We start from the raw sequence: 24,882 nt of genomic DNA, 5'->3' as shown, positions 1-24,882 counted from the left end.
CTAAATTACTGTCCAAAATGCTACAATGTCCAAATCTCTTTCTCTGATATTTGCTGTTCTCACATCACTCTACCACAATTCCATTTTGTCTATTTGCCAACTTTCAATACAGTAGACAACGTGGATAGATTTTTAAAGAGAATACAGAGACACTACTTAACAGACTAAACTGACTTCTGCTGAACCCCGGAGTGCACTAAATTTTTGCTGTCACGACACAATCTCTTGGCCACACACATGCGGCACACACACAGGCTCTGGAGAGGGAAGGTCCTTCCACTGCATATTGTAATAAAGGTATCGTCCCCTCTCCTAAAGTTCCATAATCCAATCCCCTTGCATTTTCTAACTGCACTCCTCTGACCCAAGAGACCGACATAGAGAAGGGAGGGAAGAAAAAAAATGAATTGATAGGATTGGAAGGAAGAGCAGAGAGAAAGTGAGTGAGGGAGTGAAGGGGTGAGGCCTTTGCCCAGTGCAGCACTCTCCCTGCTTCTCCCTGCAATACCAGAATGAATTCCAGATGTCAGAATGATAAACAAACGGATTGTCATAACCTTATAAAAATGCAAGGCATCCAGAAGCACTCCCAGTGCCTTATTGTCAGTGGCCTGTCCCCTGCACTAACCCAAAACCTAGGAATCATCCCTGAGATACTGCTGATGAGTTATTGGTTCTTACTTCTCAGAGTTCAAAACACACAAACCCACTGACTTACCAACGCGCACACACACACACACACACACACACACACACACACACATGCACCTACAACTACACTGTTACATTTAATTCATAGCAATCTGACAGTATCATAACGATCTGACACAGTTATTACACTTGGGGTTCAGTGTTGAGTCACTCTGAATGGAAAAGTTTTAGAAATATATTGTATGAAATTGGAAAAAAGAGGCAAACTTTTTTCAGTCTCTGGTGCTAGAGAGGGTAAGGGTTGCGCTGAATCTCTCTCATACAGATCAGAACAGAGAGGGAAGGGAGTGAGCTATCCAATCAACATTGTGACCTTTGACTGCTGACTTGTAGGCTTGCTCGGCTGGAAGAGGATTGTTTCTTCTCTCCCCTATAGAGTATACACTGTGTATATACTGTGTATAAATCAATTCAGTACAAAGTGAATTCCCAAAGTGTTTGTAGGTCAGAGAAAGCTGATGAAGTGCCAGAGCCCATCTAACTCAAATCTAACACTGCGGTCTTCCATAATGCACATATAGTTCCCCCTACTTTGTCATTCATGCTTGATTCACAGCTTTGTATTTCCACACAAATGATTGTGGTTACAATTGGGAGAAATGAAACAGCAGTAGGTTTTTGACTAAGGAACCACACCGAGGTCACCTCATCATTTGTATTCATTCAAGGGTGTATTCAAGATCTTTATGTTGCAATCATTTTAGCTATAGCCTGAAGCATTGTTTCAAAACCTGCACACATCGCCTCGTAAGTGTTAATCAAAATCATAAGATTCCCTCTGATAAAGCCAAGACAACAGCAGGGGTAATTAACTTAATTAGAATGAAGAGGGATGCCACTGAACTATTTCAGTTTGTGATAAGAGTACAATGGATACACAGTGAGTAGCTAATCTAAATAAAGAATGTTTTTGTTTTGGTTGATCTTATCTTTCCGGAAAAGATGGTGCGAAGTATTCGCACATGCGATACTGGAAATGTGGGGAGATGTTTGAACACATGCCAACACACACTTTTAGTGGTAAGTACAACTGCTTGCCTCACCGCCTCAAGCCCCCTCCTGTCATCAGATGCTGAATAGGAGGCAGGGAATTTCAATCCCTACTGCCTTTGATGTGCTTTGAAGTATTACAGCATGCAAGTGTGTGTGTGTGTGTGTTTGTGTGTGTGTGTGTGTGTGTGTGTGTGCGCGCACTCACATGTGGAAGTGTGTGTCATGCCTGTGCACAGTATGAGTGTGTCTGAATGAATATCCCCTCCAGCTGTTGAACAGCATATGGACGATGTGTGGATTGATATGGGAGTGTGTGTGTGTGTGTATGTATGTGTGTGTGTTTGTGTGTGTTTGTGTGTGTCCTGCTGCTTGCGGGGAAAACCCACCAAGCCCTCAGAGGCTCTGTGCGCCCACCACACAGGAAGCACAAGTCAACTGTGGTGGCTTAGCATGTCCGATGTCCACCATGAAACTTCACTGGGACAGTCCAATACTAGTGCGTCTTCTATGATCCTACGCATACTATTTGCCTCTTCTCCACTGTACACTTTTCCTGTCATCTCTTTCCTTCTCTTCTCCTCTTCTCATTTTTCTCTCATCTTTTCCTCTCCCTATCCATCCTTCTCTCCTCTCCTGTGCTACACTCAGGCAGCTTTCCCAGGCAGGGTGCGGGCAGTGGCAGCAGCAGTAGTAGTGGCAGCAATGTCCAAGTCTTTCCCATGCAGCCTCATAGGAGGGTCTTTGTTCCCCCTCCAGACTTTGGGGGTCCCCACGGCACGGCTGTGCCCCAGTCCACTGCCTCCACAATGGGCCTTTATCCTGCCAAGGCCCCCTGCCCCCCATTCCTCCGCACTGCTTCCCTCATCGGGGGCACAGGGAGGCACAGGGGGCACCATGCCACCAAAACGGCAACCATTTTCATGCCCCGTCCCTCTCTTTCTCACACACATACAAGCACAGAGTCAGATACAGTGGAGGAGGTTGCTGAATAGGCAGTGGCTACTCTGTGAGCGGTCAATGAGTGGTGGCATATGCCTCAGTAGGGTACTGTTTTCTTGTTCTACCCAAGAACACACGACACCACAAGAAAGACCTGGCTCTCTCCAGGGAGTGTGTGAAAACACAAAGTTATAACCCATTAGTCCCATGGTTGAAAGTCAGTGCCCTTGGTAGTAATGACACTCACACACACACACACACAAAATGTTTTCAAAGCAGGCGGAGAAGTCTTGTCTTCACTAGACTACACACAAACACACACAAATGCACATATGTGCGTAGCACATGCGCACACTGGAAAGAACTGGCTTTAAAAGCAGGCAGAGAAGCCATGTCTTGTCAAGATTAGGTGCTGATTTAATTTGTTTTAGTTGGTGGATGGTTCCTGCTCCCTCTGTTCTCTCTCTCATATGTTCCTGATCATGGAGGGAGCACACACACTGGCTGCCTGCTCTATGTGCTGACACACTGTCATAGGCCCTGATGAATGGGTGGTCTGCTCAGTATGGCTCAGACACTGGCAGGTCCGCTGTAGTAGGGAAGGGTATGAGAGTACAGTGCCAGCAGATGAGAGAAGGGAAGAGAAGAGAAGAGAAGAGAAGAGAAGAGAAGAGAAGAGAAGAGAAGAGAAGAGAAGAGAAGAGAAGAGAAGAGAAGAGAAGAGAAGAGAAGAGAAGAGATCCACACTAAAACAATAGTGACAGGGTGAAACCTGCCTAACCTATTCATCAACCTCTGACAAAACCCCCTTGCTAACCACGGAGGGAAAAAAAAGGTCTTTTAGTAAATCTGAGGCGCCTGTTCATGTGCCTAATGTCTTCCCATGTAATACACATGTAATGCTTAATGTATAGCTTAATCCAGCATGATGAACGAGGGCCAGAGGATCTGACAAACAATTAGGGTGGGTCTTTGAGGAAAGATATCTCTGTTCCGCTGTTTTCCTCTGTCAAGGCCGACCCTGGCACTGCCAAGAGTTGAGGTTGCCATGGTAATGGGAGCCAGTTTAGGGCCACCGCAGAAGCAGGGGAGCCTAGCCTTGTCATAATTGTGGACTGAGTTTCTAGAGTGTTTAAGAAGCAGATCCAGGAGGGGGAATCAGTTACAGACTCACATTGGCTCAGTGATCTGCCTCAACTCTCTGTTCTTGTCATGCTGACTGAGAAAGCACATAACCACACACACATGCACACACACACACACACACACACGCACGCACGCGCAAACACCCACACACACACACACACACACACACACACACACACACACACGCACGCACGCGCAAACACCCACACACACCCACACACAGGGTCACTAAGTACTTCAGTCTCTGAGAGATGCACCCACAACCACAAACAGGAAAAAGGCTCCAGGGCCACACCTATAAATCAGCAGAAAATAAATACCTCATCAATTAAAGAAAGAAAAGGAAAAGGGGCAGAGTGGAGAGAAAGAGTTCATGTGTGTGTGAGAGCAAGTAAGAGAGAGACAGACAGACAGACAGACAGACAGACAGACAGACAAACAGATAGCAACTCTCTCTCTCTATCTCTCACACACAATCACACACAATCACACACACAATAACCAGTGGTGGAATGTAACTAAGTGCATTTACTCAAGTACTGTACTTAAGTATAATTTAGAGGTACTTGTACTTCACTTGAGTATTTCCATTTCATGCTACTTTATACTTCTACTCCACTACATTTCAGAGGGAAATATTGTACTTTTTACTCCACTACATTTATTTGACAGCTTTAGTTACTAGTTACTTTGCAGATTTAGATTATTAATACAAATTATAAATCAACTAATAAATTATGATATATTTTTTATAGGTTAAGCTACCCAGCAGTATATAAAGTAATTAAAATTAGCTCCACCTTTACCAGCTGCAACATTAAAGTGATGAACACATTAATGCATCAATAATCATAGTCCAATAACATGATATATATGATTCTGAAATGGGCCATTCTGCATAATGACTACTTTTACTTTTGCTACTTTAAGTATATTTTGATGCTAATACTTTTGTACTTTGACTTAAGTAAGATTTTGAATGCAGGACTTTTACTTGTAACAAAGTATTTTTGCACTGTGGTATTGATACTTTTACTTAAGTCAAAGATCTGAATACTTCTTCCACCACTGACAATAACACATGCACTGTATGAAAAGAGAAAGAGCTGGCAGTTATTCTTTTCTGCCTTCAACATCTTCTTCATTCCCTCAACATGGAGATGGCTTTAATGACTTCCTCATTCCCACACTGATTAACAACAGCCACACTGAGTCACAGCCTGGCAGAAACACATACATGCACACACACAAACATACAGAAGGGATGTCACTTTTTCCCCCAAATTTGAATTCAAAACTCCCACACTTCAAAGCAAAAAAGAAGTATGAAGCCTCAGGTGGTATTGGTTTGGCTGACTGTTTGATAGCATGCATGCGGATCAGTGCCTAGTGTCATGTGAAGCAAATTACAGCTCACATCTCCAAACTCTGCCTCCAAATACGTTATGTAACAATCGCCCATGGCAACATATCTTGCCTAATTACCCCGCGATTAGGCAAGATATGTTGCCTAAAACATTTTTTCCCAACACCGTCTTCTGATGTAAAACTAAAACTGGCAAAAGTCAGTGTTTTTGCATCAGATTTGTAGAGAAATCCTGGTATATTTTGATCACGTATTTTCATTGGAGAAAGTCACATTGGGAATGTGATTATGAGACTGTGGGGGACGAACGTCTCCGCTCGATTTGTCAAGTCTCCTTTCCTATCCACCACCTCAAGCACTTGTGAAGTTTAGGAAATGAGGGGGTGAAGGGCTGAGGACCCCTTCCCTCTCTCCCTCCTGTTCTACATCTCATCGACCCATCCTCTTACCTCTCCACCACATCGTCCCCGCTCCAGCAGGTGGAGTCATCCACCACATTCTCCCCTTCGCACAGCATCTCTGGCAACGCCGCAAAGAAGGACTTGTAGCGCTGCAGGTACATCAGGAACTCCCTGAGGAGAGACAGACATATGGAGAGGACAGGAACAGAGAAAGGGCATAGAGAGATGTTAATGCATGCCACACATCCTTCTGAATCACTGGCCCTGCTAGAAAATACACAACTGAGAAATGTGAATTATGTGAGTTTGGTCTGTGTGGCTACATGCTTCTCCTTCTGTACTGGGGCACTTTGCACCAAAAACATTCTCTTTGTGACCTAAGTGTACTATCCCACAAACAACAAACGGTATCTGCACTCCTCTCAACCATACATGCGTGTAATAGATACATGTATTGTGATTGGTAATGATGGTGGTAGAAACTGTGTGGCTTTAAATCTGACCACTTCACTGAGTCAGCACATTTCTCTCAATTAAGCTGTGGGGTGATGCTTGCTTCACCCCACAGCTTGCATACACATGTTACTGATATAGACATTGTCATCTTGGGCGAAACAATAGGGTAATATTCTGATCAGATGCACATTGCGGCCACCCATGAGATAGAGGAGGTCATGAGGGGTTACGTGCTGAGTCAGTCAGAGCAGTCGTCTGATACAGTGGACTGAGTGTGTTTTTTAAGGTGTTAAACCTAAATTAGTCACCCAAAACACTAACACAAGCATCTGTTAAAGAAATGACATATCACAGGTCTTTCTACCACTCGACACTCAACATGAGCTGTCATAGCTACAGAAAAAGTGTGTGTGAGAGAGAGAGAGAGAGAGAGAGAGAGAGAGAGAGAGAGAGAGAGAGAGAGAGAGAGAGAGATTACAGAGAAGTCCCCTGGGCCCATGCTTACCTAGAGATCTTTCTCAGACTGCTATGTTTATTGTTCTTGGAGGGTTTCAAGGGGAAGGAGCTGGGGATGATGGGAGTTGAAGTCCAGGGGGAGGTTGTTGCAAGCAAGGAGGATGCAGGGAAGTGAAGGGGGGGATGAGAGAAAGAGAAAAGAAACAAAAGGATGGCACAACAAGACACGCGGGGAGGGGAGGAGGGAGAGGAGACAGTCAGTTGACCCTGGAAGAAAGGGTTGAATCATGCACATGCAGAGACCAGGCCAAACCACCAAGACCCAAGCCTATGATCATCATTATTTCCCACACCACACACCAACAGTTAAAACAGATATGGAAAAAAAATGTGTATAGTCAGTAAACAAACAAACAAACAAGTGTTCACAAGTAAAATGTTCACAAGGAAAGCAATTCCTCAATTTTACATCGCATTAAAATAAAATGTACATGGCTGATGTTATTCTACGCTATCGTATTCCATATTTTTCAGGGACTGACTATTCTGTCTTTACTGCACTGGACGCCGGCATCTCTCTGAAGTGGCCAGTGCCCACATGTGCTCTGGTCGGGGCTGGCAGCAGGCAGGGAGCTGGGTTGTGTTGCCATGAATGATGGTGGCAGTGCCAGGGCCGACCTGTCAGCTAGCCTGGCACCAGAGCAGTGATTCATGGTTTGGGACAAGGTCAGACAGGCAACAGTGCAAGTGTGTGTCTGCTTGTGTGTGTGTGTGCGTCTGTGTGTGGTACTATTTCAGCTGAGGCGGGCAGTGGATCAGAGCTGGTGGCATTGCTGTCTGGGTAAACAGGAAATTGTTGGTCCATCAAGATTAATCTTACCCCCCCTCTCACCCCCCACCCCCCCTCGCCTGGCACATCACAGCCAGCTGCTGTGGGCATGGGATGGGTGCCTCAGAGGCCAGGTGGAGGGCATGGACTGGCCTGCCAAGCACAACATTTACTCCTAGCTGTATGTGTGTGTGTGTAGCAGGAGAGAAGTGGTGGCATTTATGGAGACACTGCCCAATCTCTCTCTTTAGAATAGGTCAATTAATTTACATTTTGTTTAAATCCACTTACTGGCAATCTAGATGTCTATATAACTGTATCTTATCCTCAAACACCTGCATTGGCATACGATCTACCATATAACAAATAAACAAGCAAACAAACAATCGTCCTTACAGCACTCAATAGAGGAAAAAATAAAACAGACATACTGGAATGTCTTTTGATTTATGATGGACTGATTAGAATGAGCAGTAAACTCATGTATCAAACTGAATTAATCACAGTCCAGTTTGTTGCGTGGTCTTACCTCCTCAGGTGGGCTAGTTGCCCCAGCAACTGCTCTGGTGGAGGTAGGGAGGGGGGAGCAGATGGAGGAGGGGTGGACGATGTCACGGTGGAGGTTGTGACCCCTGGGCTAGTGGGCTGCATGCTGGTAGGTTCCCCAGTAGACAGGCCACACACCTTGTCCACCTGCGGAAGACACAGAACAAACACACACCTGTTAAATTAGGAAAACACATAACAACAGTAGGGTGGGGTTGGGGGAGATGCAGGGTGGCTTCCATAAACCACCAAATGACACCTGCACACTTACGTGCATAGAAACACACAAATTGATAAAATCGTTACCTATAGATTTTGGAATTAAAAGTGAATACTTTTTTCAGAGTGTAGTTATCATTTAAAATTGAGGAATGCCCTCAGTGCAGTCAAATGATTGCAGGGTGGAAGGGAGAAGGTGAAAATAATTCTGGAATAGAAAAGCATAGAGTAAAAGCAGAGGGAAGAGGGGCTGATGTGAAGGACGTGATGAAAGAAAATGGTGTGGTGAGTGAGTTATTGCCAGGGGGGCTGACAGTAAATGTAGAAAATTTCTCCACCTCACAGAGGCGGACACACGCACACACAGTTGGCAATGATCAGGAGTATCTCCAGTGAGTTATTAAAGCCAGCAGTGGAGAGGAGGAGACGCTGGGGTCATGAGAATAAAGGGGCGCATGCTTCAAACCGAGACGCAAAATCAATGACATCTCATTGGCTTAAAAGCCTCTGGGCAGGGTTATTAAGTGGTCCTCAATTAACCAGGGAGTCAGAGTCTAATGGCTCTTGCATGCTGGACTCTGAGTAGCTCCTTATAGTGATCAATGTCTATACACTGCTCCATTTCAGTGGATGAGTCTTCCTATCATGTCAGGGCATCCAACAGGACTATTTACTATTTAGTGGCACAATTTATTCACTACTGATTTACAAATGGGGGCATCACAGTAAGAATTGGTAACTGGGACCACCATAGCAGGAATGAGCCCATGGTTATAATTCATTGAAAAGAGCATCCCCTCCTCACTCTGACTGGTCATGAAGCACCATAAAGAAGGTCTAGGTTATTTTAAGACCATGTGGATGGTAGTACAGTCATATTCTGCTTTGTTGATTTAGGTTTGGCTAAGTCAGAATGGACTCATAAGAATGGACTGCTCATGTAAAAAAAAGTTGTGGGTAGTAACATCAAAGCAACGGCTCAAGTTTTTGTCATTCTGTTGGCCTATGACAGACACACTGCCATTCCAGTGTAGGTGTTTAGGAGCGCTTGAGAGAGGTTGAAAACAATGGAATGCACAAATATAAACACACAGACCTTCATATGGGAAAGGCTTGGAAAGCAAGCATGTGTGTGAGTGGTTGGTTGTGTGTGTGTGTGTGTCCACTTGCTGCGGAGATGTTGGTTAAGTAAGCCTGGAAGCAGCTGAAATATGCGTTAACAGTTACAAAACTTGTCTTGGTCGGGGTCCATATGCCAGGCTGCTATAAATAGACTTCCCCTCTAGGGTGAGGCAGATCACTCATCACATGTGCCCTATAAATGGAGTTTAAATGGAGGTTTCCACATAGCAGCCAGCTATTCCTGAGCACCGGGACTGTCAATGGCAGACAACCTAAGAGCTGCTTGCTGACAGAAATGTCCTGTATTTCTGTTCCAGACACTAAAGACCTATCACTTCTTAAACCAAACTACCTGAGCATCCTTCCCCTCCATTGCTCTGCTTGCACTTCACTCTTCACTCTGCTCTCTTTCTCTCCTATTCCTTATTTTGGTCTCTAGTTCTCTCTGGAGGCAGATGCTGGGCACAGGGATGGTTGTTTTATTGCATTAACCTTAACTCCCCCTGGACCCATAAAACACACTCACATGTGGTAGAGCAGCATGCAGCCACACATGCACTCAGACACATGCCCATATGCAAACATGCCACACACATACAATGTTGTGGCAGAGAGAAATGATAGAATGTAGCAACTGTTTTGTAGCCTATCAACGCTCTGAGTCAACAGCTCTTTGCATGTGTCGTATTGTATTGAATAATTAAGATAATTTCTAAATCATTTGCATACTGCCTGCACAACATGGCCTGTTCAGACATTTATTAGAACACTTGTAAATTTCAAACTTGTAAAGTGGATTGTTTTATGAAACAAAGTTTGCCAAACTGGACTATTTGAGCAAGGGTAATGGCAAAACAATATATTCTAAAAGTTACAATCTAGTTTTATACTTTGTTGATTAGCCCAGAGCTTTGCAGCATTATTGACATTGCCAAGCAGTTTGTTGCTAAGTTTATAGCAACAAAATAAAACTGCCTAGTCAAAAAATGTCTATCCGAGAGGTAGTAACAAGGCTGAGTCACTTTACCATGCAAACTTTCTAAGTAGTCATGTAGGTTTGAATCCGGCCCGCAGTCATTTGCTGCATGTCCTCCCCTCCCTCTCTCTCCCATACCTTCCTGTCTCTCTAACACTGTCTATCAATAAAGCATAAAATGCCTAAAAATAAAAATGCCTTTAAAAAAAAAGAAAGAAAAAGATACATTATTCCCAAGATACAAACACATATTTCAGACAACATAAAACCCCATTAGGTCATGTCTAGATTGTAGTGTTTGGGAGGTCTACGTTAGTGTGTGTCTGTGTATGGAGTTGGCAGACAGGGCAGGTGTGTGGAGGGCAAGGCAACAATAATAACTACAGTTATTACAGGGCTATCATTTTATAGACCATCCCTCACCACCGATAGCATACATATAGTACATACACATACACATATACATACAAGATTCTGTACACACACACACACCATCAGTCCCCGTCACAAGCTTCTAACAGACTGATACTATAAAGATAACAGACATCACAGTATCTTATAAGAAGAGCCACTGTGGCTTTGTAATGTCCTGCAAAGATGTGATGTATGGAGGAAATGTAGCCAATACTTTGAAAGAGCAGGATAATATGTACTGTGTTTTGAATGTTTGTTCATTGCTACTGATGGCTGACAACCTTGTATCTTCCAAAAGTCAGATTTCATTTTTGACAATTAATGAGATTTGAATAGGTTTCACTGGGCCTAGGGCCATGCATTTAATTCAACACGTATTTTAATTCAGGCCAAACACCAAAAAAGCAATTGGGAGTTGCAGGGATTTTATTTGCCTGCAGTGGTAAGGCAGGATCTGAGCCTCTGAACTTTTCAAAGAAGCAGACTTATGTTTTAAATCCAGTGCCATTTCTCGCCTGTCTCCAGCATGACACTTTGGTGTTTTCCAAGACAAAAAATGTAAACGTTCTCATAAAGTATGAGCATCAAGCGGAGGTCACTAACAGTTCTGTTTGTGCTATCCCCACAATTTTACAACAAAACTGCACAGAGCAGGATAAAAATGGGTTAGTTCTGAAGAGGCCAGAGGAGACCGGCGAAAGGCCCGCATATCAAAACAATAACGTCGACACAGATCAGTCACACGCCTAACTAAACACACAACTATGTAAGCAGAACACAAACTCATCATGGGGAAAATAAACACCGTCCTCGGTATGGATCCTCACGAGGAATGAAGACATGCTCTTAAAGGTTGGATCTTATGGCCACATAATCCTGATGGCCAATCAGATGACAGCTTGAATAATGATATGAACTGCAACGTGGCTATAAATCAATTATCTTCTGACCTGATGATGGCATGAGAATGGAAATCCCATTTGCGCACAGCTTGAGTAAGTGGTTTTGTGTGTGTGTGTATGCATGTGTGCGTGACCACCTGTTTGTCCTTGTTATACCTTTACAATTCCAGCTATTTCATGTGCGGCATTCCTTATGTGATTGCCTGAGGACGGAGGCTGGTGGAGGGGGCAGATGGGTGGGATGTATGCTGACCACATGGGAAGACTTTAGGGAAATACAAGGCATGTATTCTGTTTGCATTTGGGCTGGCCAATGAAATTAGATTTCTGCCGCTGCAGGCAGGAGTGGGTGAGACTGTTTTTACAGCTATGTGTCTTCCAGGTTTGGGCACATCTGTAGGTGTTAGTCTAGTAAAAGTTTACATTCAAACTGACATTTTTTGCATTGTTTGCAAGGATCTGTTTGCATGTCTATGATTCCATATCTTGAGCGTATGTGTGCATGTCTGTGTGTGTGTGTGTGTGTGTGTGTGTGTGTGTGTATCTGTGCCCGGGCCTCATGTGTCAGTGCACATCTCATCCTGAGGCAACAGAGTGAAGCAGCAGAGAGCAAGGGAATCAGCTTCAAGCTAGCCCAGCCCAGGGCCATCCCGCCTCTAGGGGAGTATTGGCTTACAGATAGCAGTGGTGGTCTGTCTTCCCAGTTTATTTATCAAGGGATTAGCCAGAGAAGCCAAGGGAACTTTCTCAGCCCCCTCTCACCCCACGCGCATTGCATTGTGGGATGAAGGGAGGGTGTCCGGTCAGTGAGGACCCCCTTTTGTCCACAGCTAGGCTCTAGCTTGTGTGCTGAATGGAGTGAACATGCACATACACACGCACACACAGACACTCACTGACACATACAAACACACACGCACACACACACACACGCACACACAGCCTGCCCATCCGTCCACCTACTGCCAGTGACTGTTAAACCCTGGGAACAGTGTTCTATTTGCCAGCTCTGGCAAAGTGAACAGGCCACTCACGGCTCAAAGCACTCTATAGTCGAACCCACAAATTGTTACTGGCTGGGACAAATGTACACAGAGCTCTCCTCTATAGCAGTTGGCCTTTAGCTCAGGTGGTAGAATGGAGGACAGCTTTTCATTCTCACAGAGGCCGAAATAAAATAAATAAAAGAGAAGCAGCCGCATACTGAGATCATGTTATATCAACAGTCCCGACCTTGGCTAAAACTGTCTCTAGCAGTATAAAAACAGTCAAACAATAGCCAATATTGGGCCAAGCCATAGTGATAGTATTCATTTATCATGATCACATATCTCTTGGGCAGAATGGCCTAAATGGACACCAGCTCTTTACAAACCGCTGGTCCTGTGCCAAGCGATGTACCATCTGAAATTAATCTCTGGAACGTATAACTCACCGAAGGCATTTCTGCACGGTCTCAGTGGTGTTCTCAGAGCACAGCCATAATTAATATAAACCAATAGCACTTTGTGTCGTTGAAGCATATGAGTGTACATGTCTGTGTGTGTATATGTAAGAGTGAGAGAGTATGTGTGTGTGTGTGTGTGTGTGGTGTGTGTATATGTGTGCATTTTATGACTTCACCATGGGAAAGAAGCACAACACTGTCTTCATTCATATCCCTGGGTGTCCTCTGGGGTCCACTGCTTACATCCATTATCCAACCACAGTCACTGTCATCTCAAACTATGCGACACAGACAATATTTTTCCAGAATTTTTCTTTTACCCCTGCAATAATCCATTTCCACTAAAAATGGAGCAATAAAATTGCATTCCCTTAAGTGGCAATAACATGGACTGTCCTCAAAGATGACAATCAAAAGACTACAAGCCAACTATGAGAGCTATCCTTGTTTTGAGAGATAAGGGAAGTGCTGACACATTAGCCAATACTAGCAGTGTTGTGATGGCGGCCTTGAGGGTAGAGAAGCAGGCGTGTGACTGGAAGGTTGCCAGTTCAAATCCTGGACCACCTGGGACAATCTGGGTGGGTGAAGTGAATGAGAATCTCTCTCCTCTTTCAACAACACAGTTAGGCCACGCCCACACTGATCCATTGTGTTTGTCCGTCTCCGTTCATTTCAATTCATTTTCAATGAGAGCTGTCCATTGTCCGGGCAGCGCTGATGACGCGTCTGTCTCCGTCAGATTTCTGTCCGTTTTGACAGACAGAAAGTTCAACCCAGTTGAACTTATTCTGGACAGACGGATTTGTCACCGCAAATCAGAGGCATTTTTTTAAAAATAGCGTTGACATTCCAAAACACCCCAACGGACAGAAATCTATCTGTTAGTAATTCTGTCCGTTTTCTGACGGATCAGTGTGGCCACGGCGTTAGGCTGTGTACACTATATGTACAGAGACATATGTAGGTTCTAAGGTGCTGAGCTTGATCAGACCCTGTAGGCCTCAGACAACAGTCAACACTGGACTATGACAGTAGAACACAGTCAAGAATAAGGTAGAGAGATAGACAGAGGGTCAATTGTTTACTCAACCAATGTGTGGGTCTCCAAAGTGAAAGGCAATCTACAGTGGTTCCGGCTGGAGTATATATTGATTCTGGCTAATGCTGATTACTGAAGAGGGTCATAGATGATGGAGATAAACTGGTCTGTACAGCCTGTTATTCACATATATCAGGATACATAAATGAACAGGTGATTTACTCATCTAAAGCTCCATGTCTGAGGAGAGTGGTAAAATATTGGTGTTCTCTGGATAAGATAATTTATGATGAATGGATACGGGTTGTGTGCACAGTGCTGAGACTAGTTGACAACAGTGAGCGACCTAGTCCTGACTAAGACAGACTAAAGGCAGCACCTATACCAGTGTGAGTCAAGGTGTAACCAAAAACAAAGTTGAATAGCCCCAGACCTAAAGACAGATGTGCCAGTCATATGTGGGGTTAATGAGCGAATATAAGAGAAAACAAAAAACATCAATTTATAGGGTTGGATCCACACAAAATATTATGTATCCTGGAGATGACAATGTGTTGTGTTATGAGTTACAGACAAAATCTGAAGTAGCTGACTGTATCTGTGTAATGACATTCACAATATGAAACGCCCCCTGACCCCTGGTGACCTCATTGTGACAGCTTTCCACTCCGCCTCTCCAAGAAAGGCGCAAGTGACAGAGCGTGGAAGATTTACAGCATAACTCTTCTCCTCTTGCCTTATTTTCTCTCTCTCTCTCCCAACTCTTCGCTGTGTTATCCTTTTATAGGTCTCTCTTCATTCCTTTTGTCTAAATCAGTCTGTCTTCAGCCTTCTCTTTAGTCGTCACTCTACACTCTCTATCACTCAGTCTCTCTCTTTCCCTCCTTGTTCCCTAACTACCCCCTCCCCACCATCTTTCTCTCTCTCTCTCCCGTCCAAATGATGTCAGTGCTAATTAAAGAGAGAGACGCAGTTCCTCATATATCACAGGGATAAGTCCTTGAGGCTCCAAGTCAGAAAAGGGAACATTGAGTTTCTCTCTCCACACTGAGGCTTGTTTACCCTGATTAAATCATTCACAGATGATCTCAAAATGAGAGGCTTTTGGCTTTTCTCTGTAAATATGGATGTTACTTTGGAGATTGTTGACATCAATTGTCCTCCTAGCGCATCTTTGTAAACACATTTGAAAGAATTAGAAACAAAAATGTGGCTAGAAGTCTCAGAGGATGGGATGGGTGTAATTTCACCGAGACAGAGGAGAGAGGGGAAGAGGGAGACAGAGACAGAGACAGATGAAGGTCAAGTGAGTCCATCATGTCCCTGTCTGGCATATGCTAGAATACACACACACAAGCAATGAAAATAAGCTTGTGGATAGAGGCTCCAAGAGTCCATGTGTCCATCTGAGGCCCTCTAGTGAACCACCAATTATCATTAAAATCACAACAGAGATGCAGGGATCCTATTAACCTAACAGCAACATGAACACAGGTATTACCATGCTAGTCTGCACAAGAGTGAGTTGAGAGGGCATTATGTATTGGAATGCCAAGCCAATGGGCACCCAGACACCAGGTGAGGCTGTTGGAGGTATGAAGACACAGATAGGGATGGCGGGAGCTATTTATAACCTGACAGAGAGGGAGGGAGGGAGGGAGAGGGAGGTGGAGAGGGAGGAAGGCGGCGTTACAAAAGGGTAAAGGGGACATATGAGGGCAGTGAGCTCCAGGGTGAAGACTGGCTTAGTATTGTTTTTGCAGTGGATTGAAAGAACACTACACATGAGAACTGTTCACCCGGAGAAAGCCAGAAGGTGGCATGCTATTGCTGGGATTTTGTGGTGCTATCTAGTTCACCACATGCAATTTAGTAGATGATACAGTGGCTGTCAATGGTATTAATGAGGCAGCTGTAGAATGAGTAGCTTTGTTAGCATGTGGCCAAGAATTAAATGGTCAAAGAGGACCTGATCAGCAATCCCAGATGAGAAGCTTGTTGTGTGCTATTAAAGCAGTTTGAGTTGGACAGCTACTGAAGTTTACAGTCCAAATGGAATTAAGACAGTGATTGGTGCAGCAGCAGGTTGTTACCAGTGTAGGGAAGACTAACGGACATGAGGGTTTATGTCTCTAAATTAATTAGTCATCATAAACACCAGACATAGACATGTTTCTCCTCCTGTCAATCCTCATCCCCTTTTCTTGTCACCATGTCTTATTTTGTGTGAAACAGTCCAGCTGAGTAGCAGACCTCAGGGTGGGAATAGAGGCACTGCTTCACCACACTTCTATGAACATTTCATCGACTTATAATCAACTACATATCTGAGAAATTACATGATTTCTGAAATTATATGATTCCCCAAATCCAAGTCATGGGTCATGCAGAGAAATAATATACTATGGACCACTGCTTTATGTTCAGATCTAAATTTAATGGCACAGCAATCAATCATATGGTGATTGCTCACTATTACCACTATATTTCCATTCAGTGGAGCAGAAATGGGGGAATTTTTTTGCGGTGTTGAGGACTGGTACATATCACCAGCATATTAAAGCTGGGAGAACACCAAGAGAAAGAGAGAAGAGGAGAGGAGGGGAAAGGATTGGGGGGGGGGGGGGGGGCTGGCTGAGGAGAGGAGAGGCTGCACCCACCGTCATTAGCTAATGGACTGCTGAGTAAGTCAGTCAGTCAGTCTCAGGTTGAAACCCACTGCCAAAGGCACATGCAACTTGGAAAGATGGGTTGAGCGTATAGATTGGCCATGAGCACATTTTGAGCATCAGCTACTATTCCCCAAGTGGCAATCTCAAATATTAGATAGAGGAACTGGTAATCTAACCATAGATCAGTGTCTGAGCAGCGTAGCTAATCCTTTTATATAAGATGACCTCCACTGGCATTCTCAGGAGTTGATGTCAGGGTCCATCTCAACACGCTTAAGAAACCTTCTCTATCATCCTCTTGTGAACTATACTCTTCTGAAAATGCAGGATTGCAGAGAGTCAGACAGGGAGAGAGCAATGTGAAAGTGTGATGACAACCAAGTCTGTTTTCACACCAACAAGGTTCTTTCATTTTTTTTTTGTGGGCTAGAGAAAAAGAAACAGCGAGGCAAAGGAAGCCACTGCAGCCTATTGAGGTGCCGCCGTGGTGAATGGAAACCCTCCAGTCATCCCACTGGCCCTTGTTTCCATTATCTAAAGGCCCAGGCTGCTATTAGCATTCCTCCATAAGACTGTAATGAGAAGCCAGGGTAAAACCAACCAGCGGATAAGGTAGACCTGCATATAAGCTGCCCTAATCTGGACCACAGTTGCTGTTTTCTCATAGGCAAACTATAGAAGTCTCAGCAAGTAAGTAAGGGAAGTGAATGAGTGAGTGAATGCATGCATGTGTGCGCATGTGTGTGCACGCATGCATATTTTTGTGTGTCCTGAAACATACTCATCCCCTGCAGTCGAAGCTGTAAAGTCCCCTTCCAGGTCATATGAGCCATATCGTTATTACAGCCATGTCAATAAACAGCAGTCTGTGGCCTCTCAAGCACAGTTGACTCTAGAGGGAGAAACTCTCAGATGGATTCAACAGGGCAGCATTCAGAGGGAGAAAACCTCACAAAACAGTAGAGCCACCATTTGCACTGGGGCCCAATAACAGCAGCCATTTTCACTGGATATTTTCCAAATTTCTCCTAATTGTGTCTACTCAACATAATCCAGCCCCAACCTCCCCCAATAACCATAACCATAACCACTTCCCCTCGACCCACGTTCATGCTCCATCTCAATAAGAGCAGGAATGCGTTAAAACAGAATCTATCCTGCTGCTGCCCCACACAACTATCAATAGACGCCTTTCAGCCTCACGTACACACTCACACGCCCCACTAGTATTGTCACAGGGTGGGCCGCACATCTAGGCCCCCTTACTGGACTTCTAAAAACCTGATACCTGTACATGGTGTGGGGATATGTGTGTGTGTGTGTGTGTTGTGGCGTAGGCCCTACCCAATGGCGTGCAGCAGCATATAGTACAGACTCTGTGTAGTCTGCAGTTCACGGAGTGAGAGAGAGAGCAACCACAGAATGGTTTGGGATAACATCCCAGTGCAAAACCACACAGTCACAATAATTCCTTTAATAACAACTCCATATAATACTCTGACTCGGCAAAACACAGAGCTACTGGTTTGCGCTTGACTTCTAATACAGAACATTATCAGGGAAGAAAAACAACAGTAAGTAAAGGTTTGCTACTTTATTTACTTCGTAGTATGAAGCAAAGAAGGATATTATGATAAAATAAGAAAATGGAAGGAGGAGAGTAATATGTTATTCCAGGATTCAGAGGGGTGTGTGTTTTTTGTGTGTGTGAATGAGTGTGTGTATATAGGCGTGGGGTGGATGAGGGAGGGTGGCTATGCTGACACGGTAGTCGTGCATTGGAGACTTTATAGTTTTACTTGATGGGCCACTGTGGCCCCATAAAGACATACCTGTGATTTAAAAAGGCCAAGGGTTCTAGGTTACCCGTGGCACTAGGGTCCCTGGCTCCACTGGCATATTTTGCTTGTGTGTGTGTGTGAGTGAGCTTAGGTGTTCATGTTTGCACACTAGCCTGAGTGCACGCCTGTGTGAAGTACTGTATGAGTGCATAGAGAATAGAGAATGGGAGCCACCAGTGTCTGACTGGGGGCCACCTCCTTTTCCAGCGACAATTCTCTTGGCCCTTTTTTCCAGCTGGCTGGGTCCAGTTTGTAAGGCCTGGCTGGAACCCTTTCAATTCCGTCCCACTTGTCCTTGTGCTGGGCTCCCGGCTCCAGGCCCGCCTGCCACCCCATGAATACCAAGCAGACACACACACACACACACAGACACACACACACACACACACACAAAATACAAGCCGGGCTCTCTCTCCGCATAGTTGTATTGGGTCAGTCTCCAAGCCTGGCAACCAACCCTCTGTCTGTGTGTGTGTGTGTGTGTGTGTGTGTGTGTATATGTGTGGGTGTGTCTGTGTTTACTGTGGGGCCAATTAAGGTAGAACCACCCAGGCTCTGTGATGCTCCTCCACAACTCAGGGTTGCCCTTGTGTTATCTAGACCAGCACCCTATCTCTTCATTAAGTGACCATAGTAATCACTGGCCTGTGAAAAAAACTGACACAGAGCTCAATGGAGGATTGCAACTGTACGTTAAGTCAACTGGAACAGCCAAGCCTTTAATCCACTGACTCTCCAAATTATGGCCACTGCCTTACAGTTCTAGCCCAGTTCTGGAACCAGTTCCAGAGTAGTGTCTTCCACCAGTGGTCCCATTACAGATATTAGAGAAGAACTGCCACCCCAGAGTCCCATCAACCTTTCAGGCATTGTTCTACCATTCTCTGGTCCCACATTCAAGGAAGTTCATATCACAAAGCGCTATTGTCCAACTGAGTGTCTCAAGGTGTCCACATGTGTGCAGCACATACCAGAAAATACTCTTCTTTGTAAGAACCCCTCATAGACAGCCAATGAGATGGAGAGAGGTAGGGATAGGGATTAGAGAGAGAGAGAGAGAGAGAGACAGAGAGACAGAGAGACAGAGAGACAGAGAGACAGAGAGAGTCTATTCCTAGAGCCCAGTGAGGTCAAGTTCAGCCACCCAGTCAGTAAAGGGGACCAGTAAAGGTAGTGGAGGCGTGATGTCCAGACCGCTCCAGTTCTTGCCCAGGAGGAGACACATTTACAAGTGCTCTTATAGACTCATTCAACAGCGGTGAATACACATGCACCGTATAGAAGTGTAGGGAACCATGTCTGTAACTTAGGAGAGGGGAGAGGGGAAATAGAGTGGGGGGATGCTTGGCTGACATCCTACCTAGCGGGAATTCAGTTTGTTCTTCATGATGCTGTCCAGATAAATCTCTGCTAATCACCTTCTGCTCCTTGGTGTTATGACTCACACTGGCTCACACCCACTTGGATGCACCCCCTTTTGATTTTGCTATATACAGAAACTATTTTTTATTTTAAAAAAGTGAGGATAACAACATTTTTTCTGACAAAACTCAATTTAGATGGTATCTCAAATACAGTAACTGGCTGACATGCAACTACAGCTACTCCTTGTTGTGTATTATATCTGACGTGTATACTTTGAATGTAGGGATATAAATGTTTTTGAGGTGTGTTCTCCAGTTTTGCAGCCATACTGCAGCATTTTGTGACGCAGAATGAAATTGCCAACTCTAAATGGATTTTTTGTTTACTCAGTATGGTCTAACCATAATGCTTGCTGTGAACATAAGGAATACAAATCCAAGATAAACTATTAAACAAAAGCACAATTTTCACTCCAGATTTAACGGCTGTATATTCCGTTTTAAGAACCGTCTGGCAGTCATTCATAAAACTGTCTTAATGTGGTGAACATCCGACTTATAACCGTATAACATAAGGCATATGGTCCTACTCACAGCATGTAAGTGCACACAATCCCCATTTTATCCACTACTCTTCTCATTTTAATCATAGTCTAACAGGAATCTGTAATATGCCCCAACAGAACCTAAACAACATTGGGGATTTTTAGCTTCCTTGCCATTTTGGAAAATTACTGTAGCTTCATGCCTACTCAGCTCAGCCTGCACTTTTTTGGAGGGAGCTGGATTTATTTTATTTTATTTTTTCTTGGAACCCACATTTTGAAAGGAACTGTAACCTTGGGCTCTGAATTTAAAAATAACACTTCCATTTGTATAAATGAATATAATCCTTATTTTTCTCAGAGTAGTTTCGACACTGCACAATCATGCAATGTGCAGGGTACTTTGTTGCATTAGTGGAAAAAATAACTCATAGCTCACAAGCAGCCTACAAAAATATTTCAAATCACTACATTAAACTTTGCCAAACGTTATAAGATGTTAAATCAAAGGGTTTGGAGTTTTTTTTGCATGTACCACTACAGTGTTGCTGAATGTGTCTCCAGAGTGTACTCACTGTAGCGGTGATGAGCGGTCCGTGGAGCTGTGCGTAGAGCAGGGCCTCGTTGACGTGACCCCTGACCCCCAGCAGGGCGAGCTCCAGGCTGTGGTGCCCAGCCACAGCGTGGGTCAGTTGCTCCAGCAAACTGGTGTACCTCCTCCACGGCTGGTCCAGCTCCGCCACGCTGGCCAGGCAGCCTCGCAGCACATTCAGACAGTAGCCCACGCACGGCTTGATCAGTGTCAGGCCTCTGCAGTGGGAGCAGTACACCATCTTGACCAGGCCCTTCACACACTCCCTGCTCAGGCTGACGTGCTCAGTGGCATTCATCACCTCCAGACCCTCCTCCAGGGCCAGGCCCAGTTGGCGCCCGGCGCCCAGTGCCCCGGCCAGCTCCTGGGCCATGGCGGCTGGGTGAGGCCCAAAGGGGTTGACGTCCTGCCGGGTCATGCGGAGGCAGTCACCCGTCTCGCTGGTCTCCGCCCCCCCACCTTCCATGCCTGGATTGACGAGCCGTGTGTAGACCAGTGGGAAGAGGTTGTCGAAAAAACGGTGGACTGCTGCCTCCACAGAAACGTTGGCCCCCCGGAGGTGGAGGGAGAGAGAGGAGAAGAGTTGGTTGACATGGGGCAGGGCACGGCGGGACAGGGATGAGTAGGTTCCCTCCAACAGTGAACTCAGGTGACCCTGAGAGAAGGATAGAAGGTACTGGAACGTATCTGCAACAAGGAGAGCAAGAGAGAGAGCGGGAGAGAGAGAGAGAGAGAGAGAGAGAGAGAGAGAGAGAGAGAGAAGGAAAGACAGAAACAGATGACATTTGTTGACTTCAGTCATTTAAATGAGAGTGGAATATTGTAAACCATTGACAACATGATCTACAAACTCTGCAATAAAGTGGGCTTAAGAATTAAAAAAGCAAACCCATATAGCAGTCACACAGTAAATGATACTTGACAGGGCACCCTATCCCCACCCTCCCTCCTAACCAGCTAAGCTTGGCTTGTGTGTATCAGTAAGTTGGGTAGAAAAACCAGTGTCATGTTTCCCTGTAAAGCGGTTGGATATCACAACGAGTATGTCTTAAGGAGACATTCTCACTGCCTGACAAGAGAGAGAGAAAGTGAGTGAGAGAGAGAGAGAAAGAGAGAGAGAGAGAGAGAGAGAGAGAGAGAGAGAGAGAGAGAGAGAGAGAGAGAGAGAGAGAGAGAGTGTGTGTGTGTGTGTGTGTGTGTGTGTGTGGTTACACTTTTAACTTAAAAAAGTTTCCTGAAATGAGCAACCACTGCAATCAGTTTGCATTCTCTGTGGGAACCAATATACACCAGATTCTACAAGCTATATCTGGCATGCAACAACCCATCCTCCAACACACACACACGCACTAACACACACAGACACACACACACACACACACACTAATTAGAACGCTTCTGTCAACCTGATCTTATGTGATTTCCCAGCTAGCAAGTGAAAGGCTGTAAAGAGATCCGTGACGTCAGTGCAGAGGCTGACTAGTGCCAGTGAAGTGCCACTGCTTGCCAAGCAAGGTACTGTTACAGAGTAGAGAGAGAGAGAGAGGGAGAGAGAGAGAAAAATAGAGAGAGAGAGTGACTGAGCAATGGGGAGAAGAAGAAGACATAAAAATATTCTCTTGCCCATTCATTTCCTCCCCTTTCTCTCCAGCACTATTATTTTCCAGTATCACATTTAAACTTCTATCCCTTTCATTGTTTCCACCGCATGCATTGTGTGGCGGTGGCTCCCCAATGCTGAATATTTGACCCGACTTGAAAAATATGAAAATAATAATTCAAACATGAATAACAAAATAACAGTAAAAATGTCAAGTCTCAGTGATCTCCCTGCAGACTCTAACTTCTACCATAGCCAACTACTCAGTTTATCCCTCTATCTCCTTCACTGCCTATCCACTTCATCCCGTTTCCCTCCTGCTCCCCTCCTTCTCCCCAACTCTCCATACATTCTGTCTGGTCCATGTCCCATTCCAGGTCTCGCTACTCCCCCACTTCACATCTCCCCTGTGTGTGTCTGTGTGTCAGTGTCTGTGTGTGTGTGTGTGTACATGTGTGTGTGTGTGTCCTGGACAAAACACTCTCCTCTGGGCTGTGATGTCAGCCCTAAAGCATGCCAGGACATGGAGGAGCAGCAGCAACTGTACAGAAATTGAGACAGGAGAATGAGGGTGCCAGCCCAACACCACACACACACACACACACACACACACACACACACACACACACACACACACACACACACACACACACACACACACACACACACACACACACACACACACATAAACTTAACATACTAAACATAAGCCTATTGAACAGTACTGCATGGTACTCACAGATAGCAAACCATGCTATTAATCAAGCGCTGCAGACTTAGTTCTAGAACAGCTTTACTTACATATTCATCCATCAGTTTCTTTCTCATAGTAAATCTCTGTACATTGATTGTTACCAAATTAGTGTGTGTGTGTGTGTGTGTGTCCAGCCCCTCCCAGCCCACAGACAGAAGGACAACAACAGTCATGTCCTCCCCAACAGCTGCACTAACTAATATGAGCGCTGTCTGTGACACACGGGGACTCCCCACTGGCCAGTAAAAGGCAGAACTCATTTGTAATGCACCAGAAAACATCATCGTCATAATCACAGCAGCTCCTAAACACACATAAAATTTAAAGGTGCTGCTTATTAAATGGGTTTTGAAGAGCATGACATTAAGAACAGACATTAAGAAGACAGACATGAGAATTAATGGGTTGTTAGGGATTATTAAGGCCAAGGGTGACAAATCCCAGCTTTCAGCAGACAGCAGTCAGACAGACATCCAGAGAGGACGTCCAACTAACAGGCAGATACACACAGATCAACGGGAGAGCGAGAATGAGAACGAGCAAAAACAGAGTAAGACAGACAGAGAGGCTGTAAAGTTACAGTTTCAGTTCCAGTATAGCACGTCTCCTAAGCCTGTGAAGCTGTGGAGTGGGTACCGGTGTGAGGTCCGCGTGCTTGCCAGCCAGCCAGGCCGCAAGGCTCAATAGCCACAGGACTTTCAGCCACAGAATGTGCCCATAAGCTTGGGTTACACAGCATCACACAATGTTATTATAAAATTATCATGCTCAGAAACACCACAACATATAGTCTCTCTCTCTCTCTCTCTCCCTCTCCCTCTCCCTCTCTCTCTCTCTCACACACACACACACAGACAAACAAACACACACACATACAAGCTCTCCAAAAAGCTGATCTTTCTCCTGGTGCCTTTGTATTGTTGACATTTTAAAATCAAATTTTTTGATTTGAAGCTCAGGAAATATTTTCTTTATGTGATGGGCAAGAAAATTACATTAAAGAGTTGTGAAGTTAGTGTCAAACAATGATCTATAGCACATTATTCTCTTCCTATAATGTGCAACCATGGACATATACACACGACACCAAAGCACGAACCAAGGTTTTCTCAAGACGAGTGTTGATAGAGGTGAACAACAAGGCATTTCATTGTTATACTTCTCAAGAGCATCATAATCTACAATGGGTGCACATTTTACAAAGGGTTTACGACAGGATCATTACACCCATAAGACATACTTGTTGAATGAAATAGTTATTTCTTATCTGCCAGGAGAGTGACACAGAGACAGAGAGAGAGCGAGAAAGACAGACAGAGGGAGGGAGAGTGGGAGAGAGCCAGGAAAAATGGAATAAAAAGAAACAACCCAACTTCTGAACAAGGAAAAACAACTACTGTACAAGTGGACTCCACCTTGTGAACATGCTCTGACATCTGGATTCATTTGGCCCCTGGGCCCGGAGCGCTTCCCTGTCTCTCCACGGCTATTAGTTCAAACACTTCCTTCTCTGGATACACAGAACTGGGACAAGAGTCCAGCTCTCCAC

At 44.8% G+C, this 24,882-nt stretch overlaps 1 protein-coding gene across 1 annotated transcript in view; it reads right to left on the bottom strand.

Moving 5' to 3' along the window:
- LOC139653834 (glypican-5-like) overlaps positions 1–24,882 on the bottom strand; it is a 97,939-nt gene that overhangs the window by 53,492 nt on the left and 19,565 nt on the right. Inside the window, exons 3-6 of the mRNA XM_071530824.1 lie at positions 20,963–21,666; positions 7,827–7,990; positions 6,518–6,577; positions 5,605–5,727 (exon numbers count right to left, since the gene is read on the bottom strand). Coding sequence (XP_071386925.1) covers positions 5,605–5,727; positions 6,518–6,577; positions 7,827–7,990; positions 20,963–21,666 — 1,051 coding nt within the window. The remainder of the gene's footprint in view (positions 1–5,604; positions 5,728–6,517; positions 6,578–7,826; positions 7,991–20,962; positions 21,667–24,882) is intronic.

Source organism: Centroberyx affinis, unplaced genomic scaffold, assembly GCF_046629955.1.
Source record: "Centroberyx affinis isolate AG114_WGS23_722 - 3 ecotype Tasmania unplaced genomic scaffold, CSIRO-AGI_Caff_v1 ptg001983l_1, whole genome shotgun sequence".
Classification (NCBI taxonomy): Eukaryota; Metazoa; Chordata; class Actinopteri; order Beryciformes; family Berycidae; genus Centroberyx; species Centroberyx affinis.
Note: the sequence above shows the minus strand (reverse complement) of the source record. Positions and strands in the feature narration are given on the sequence as shown.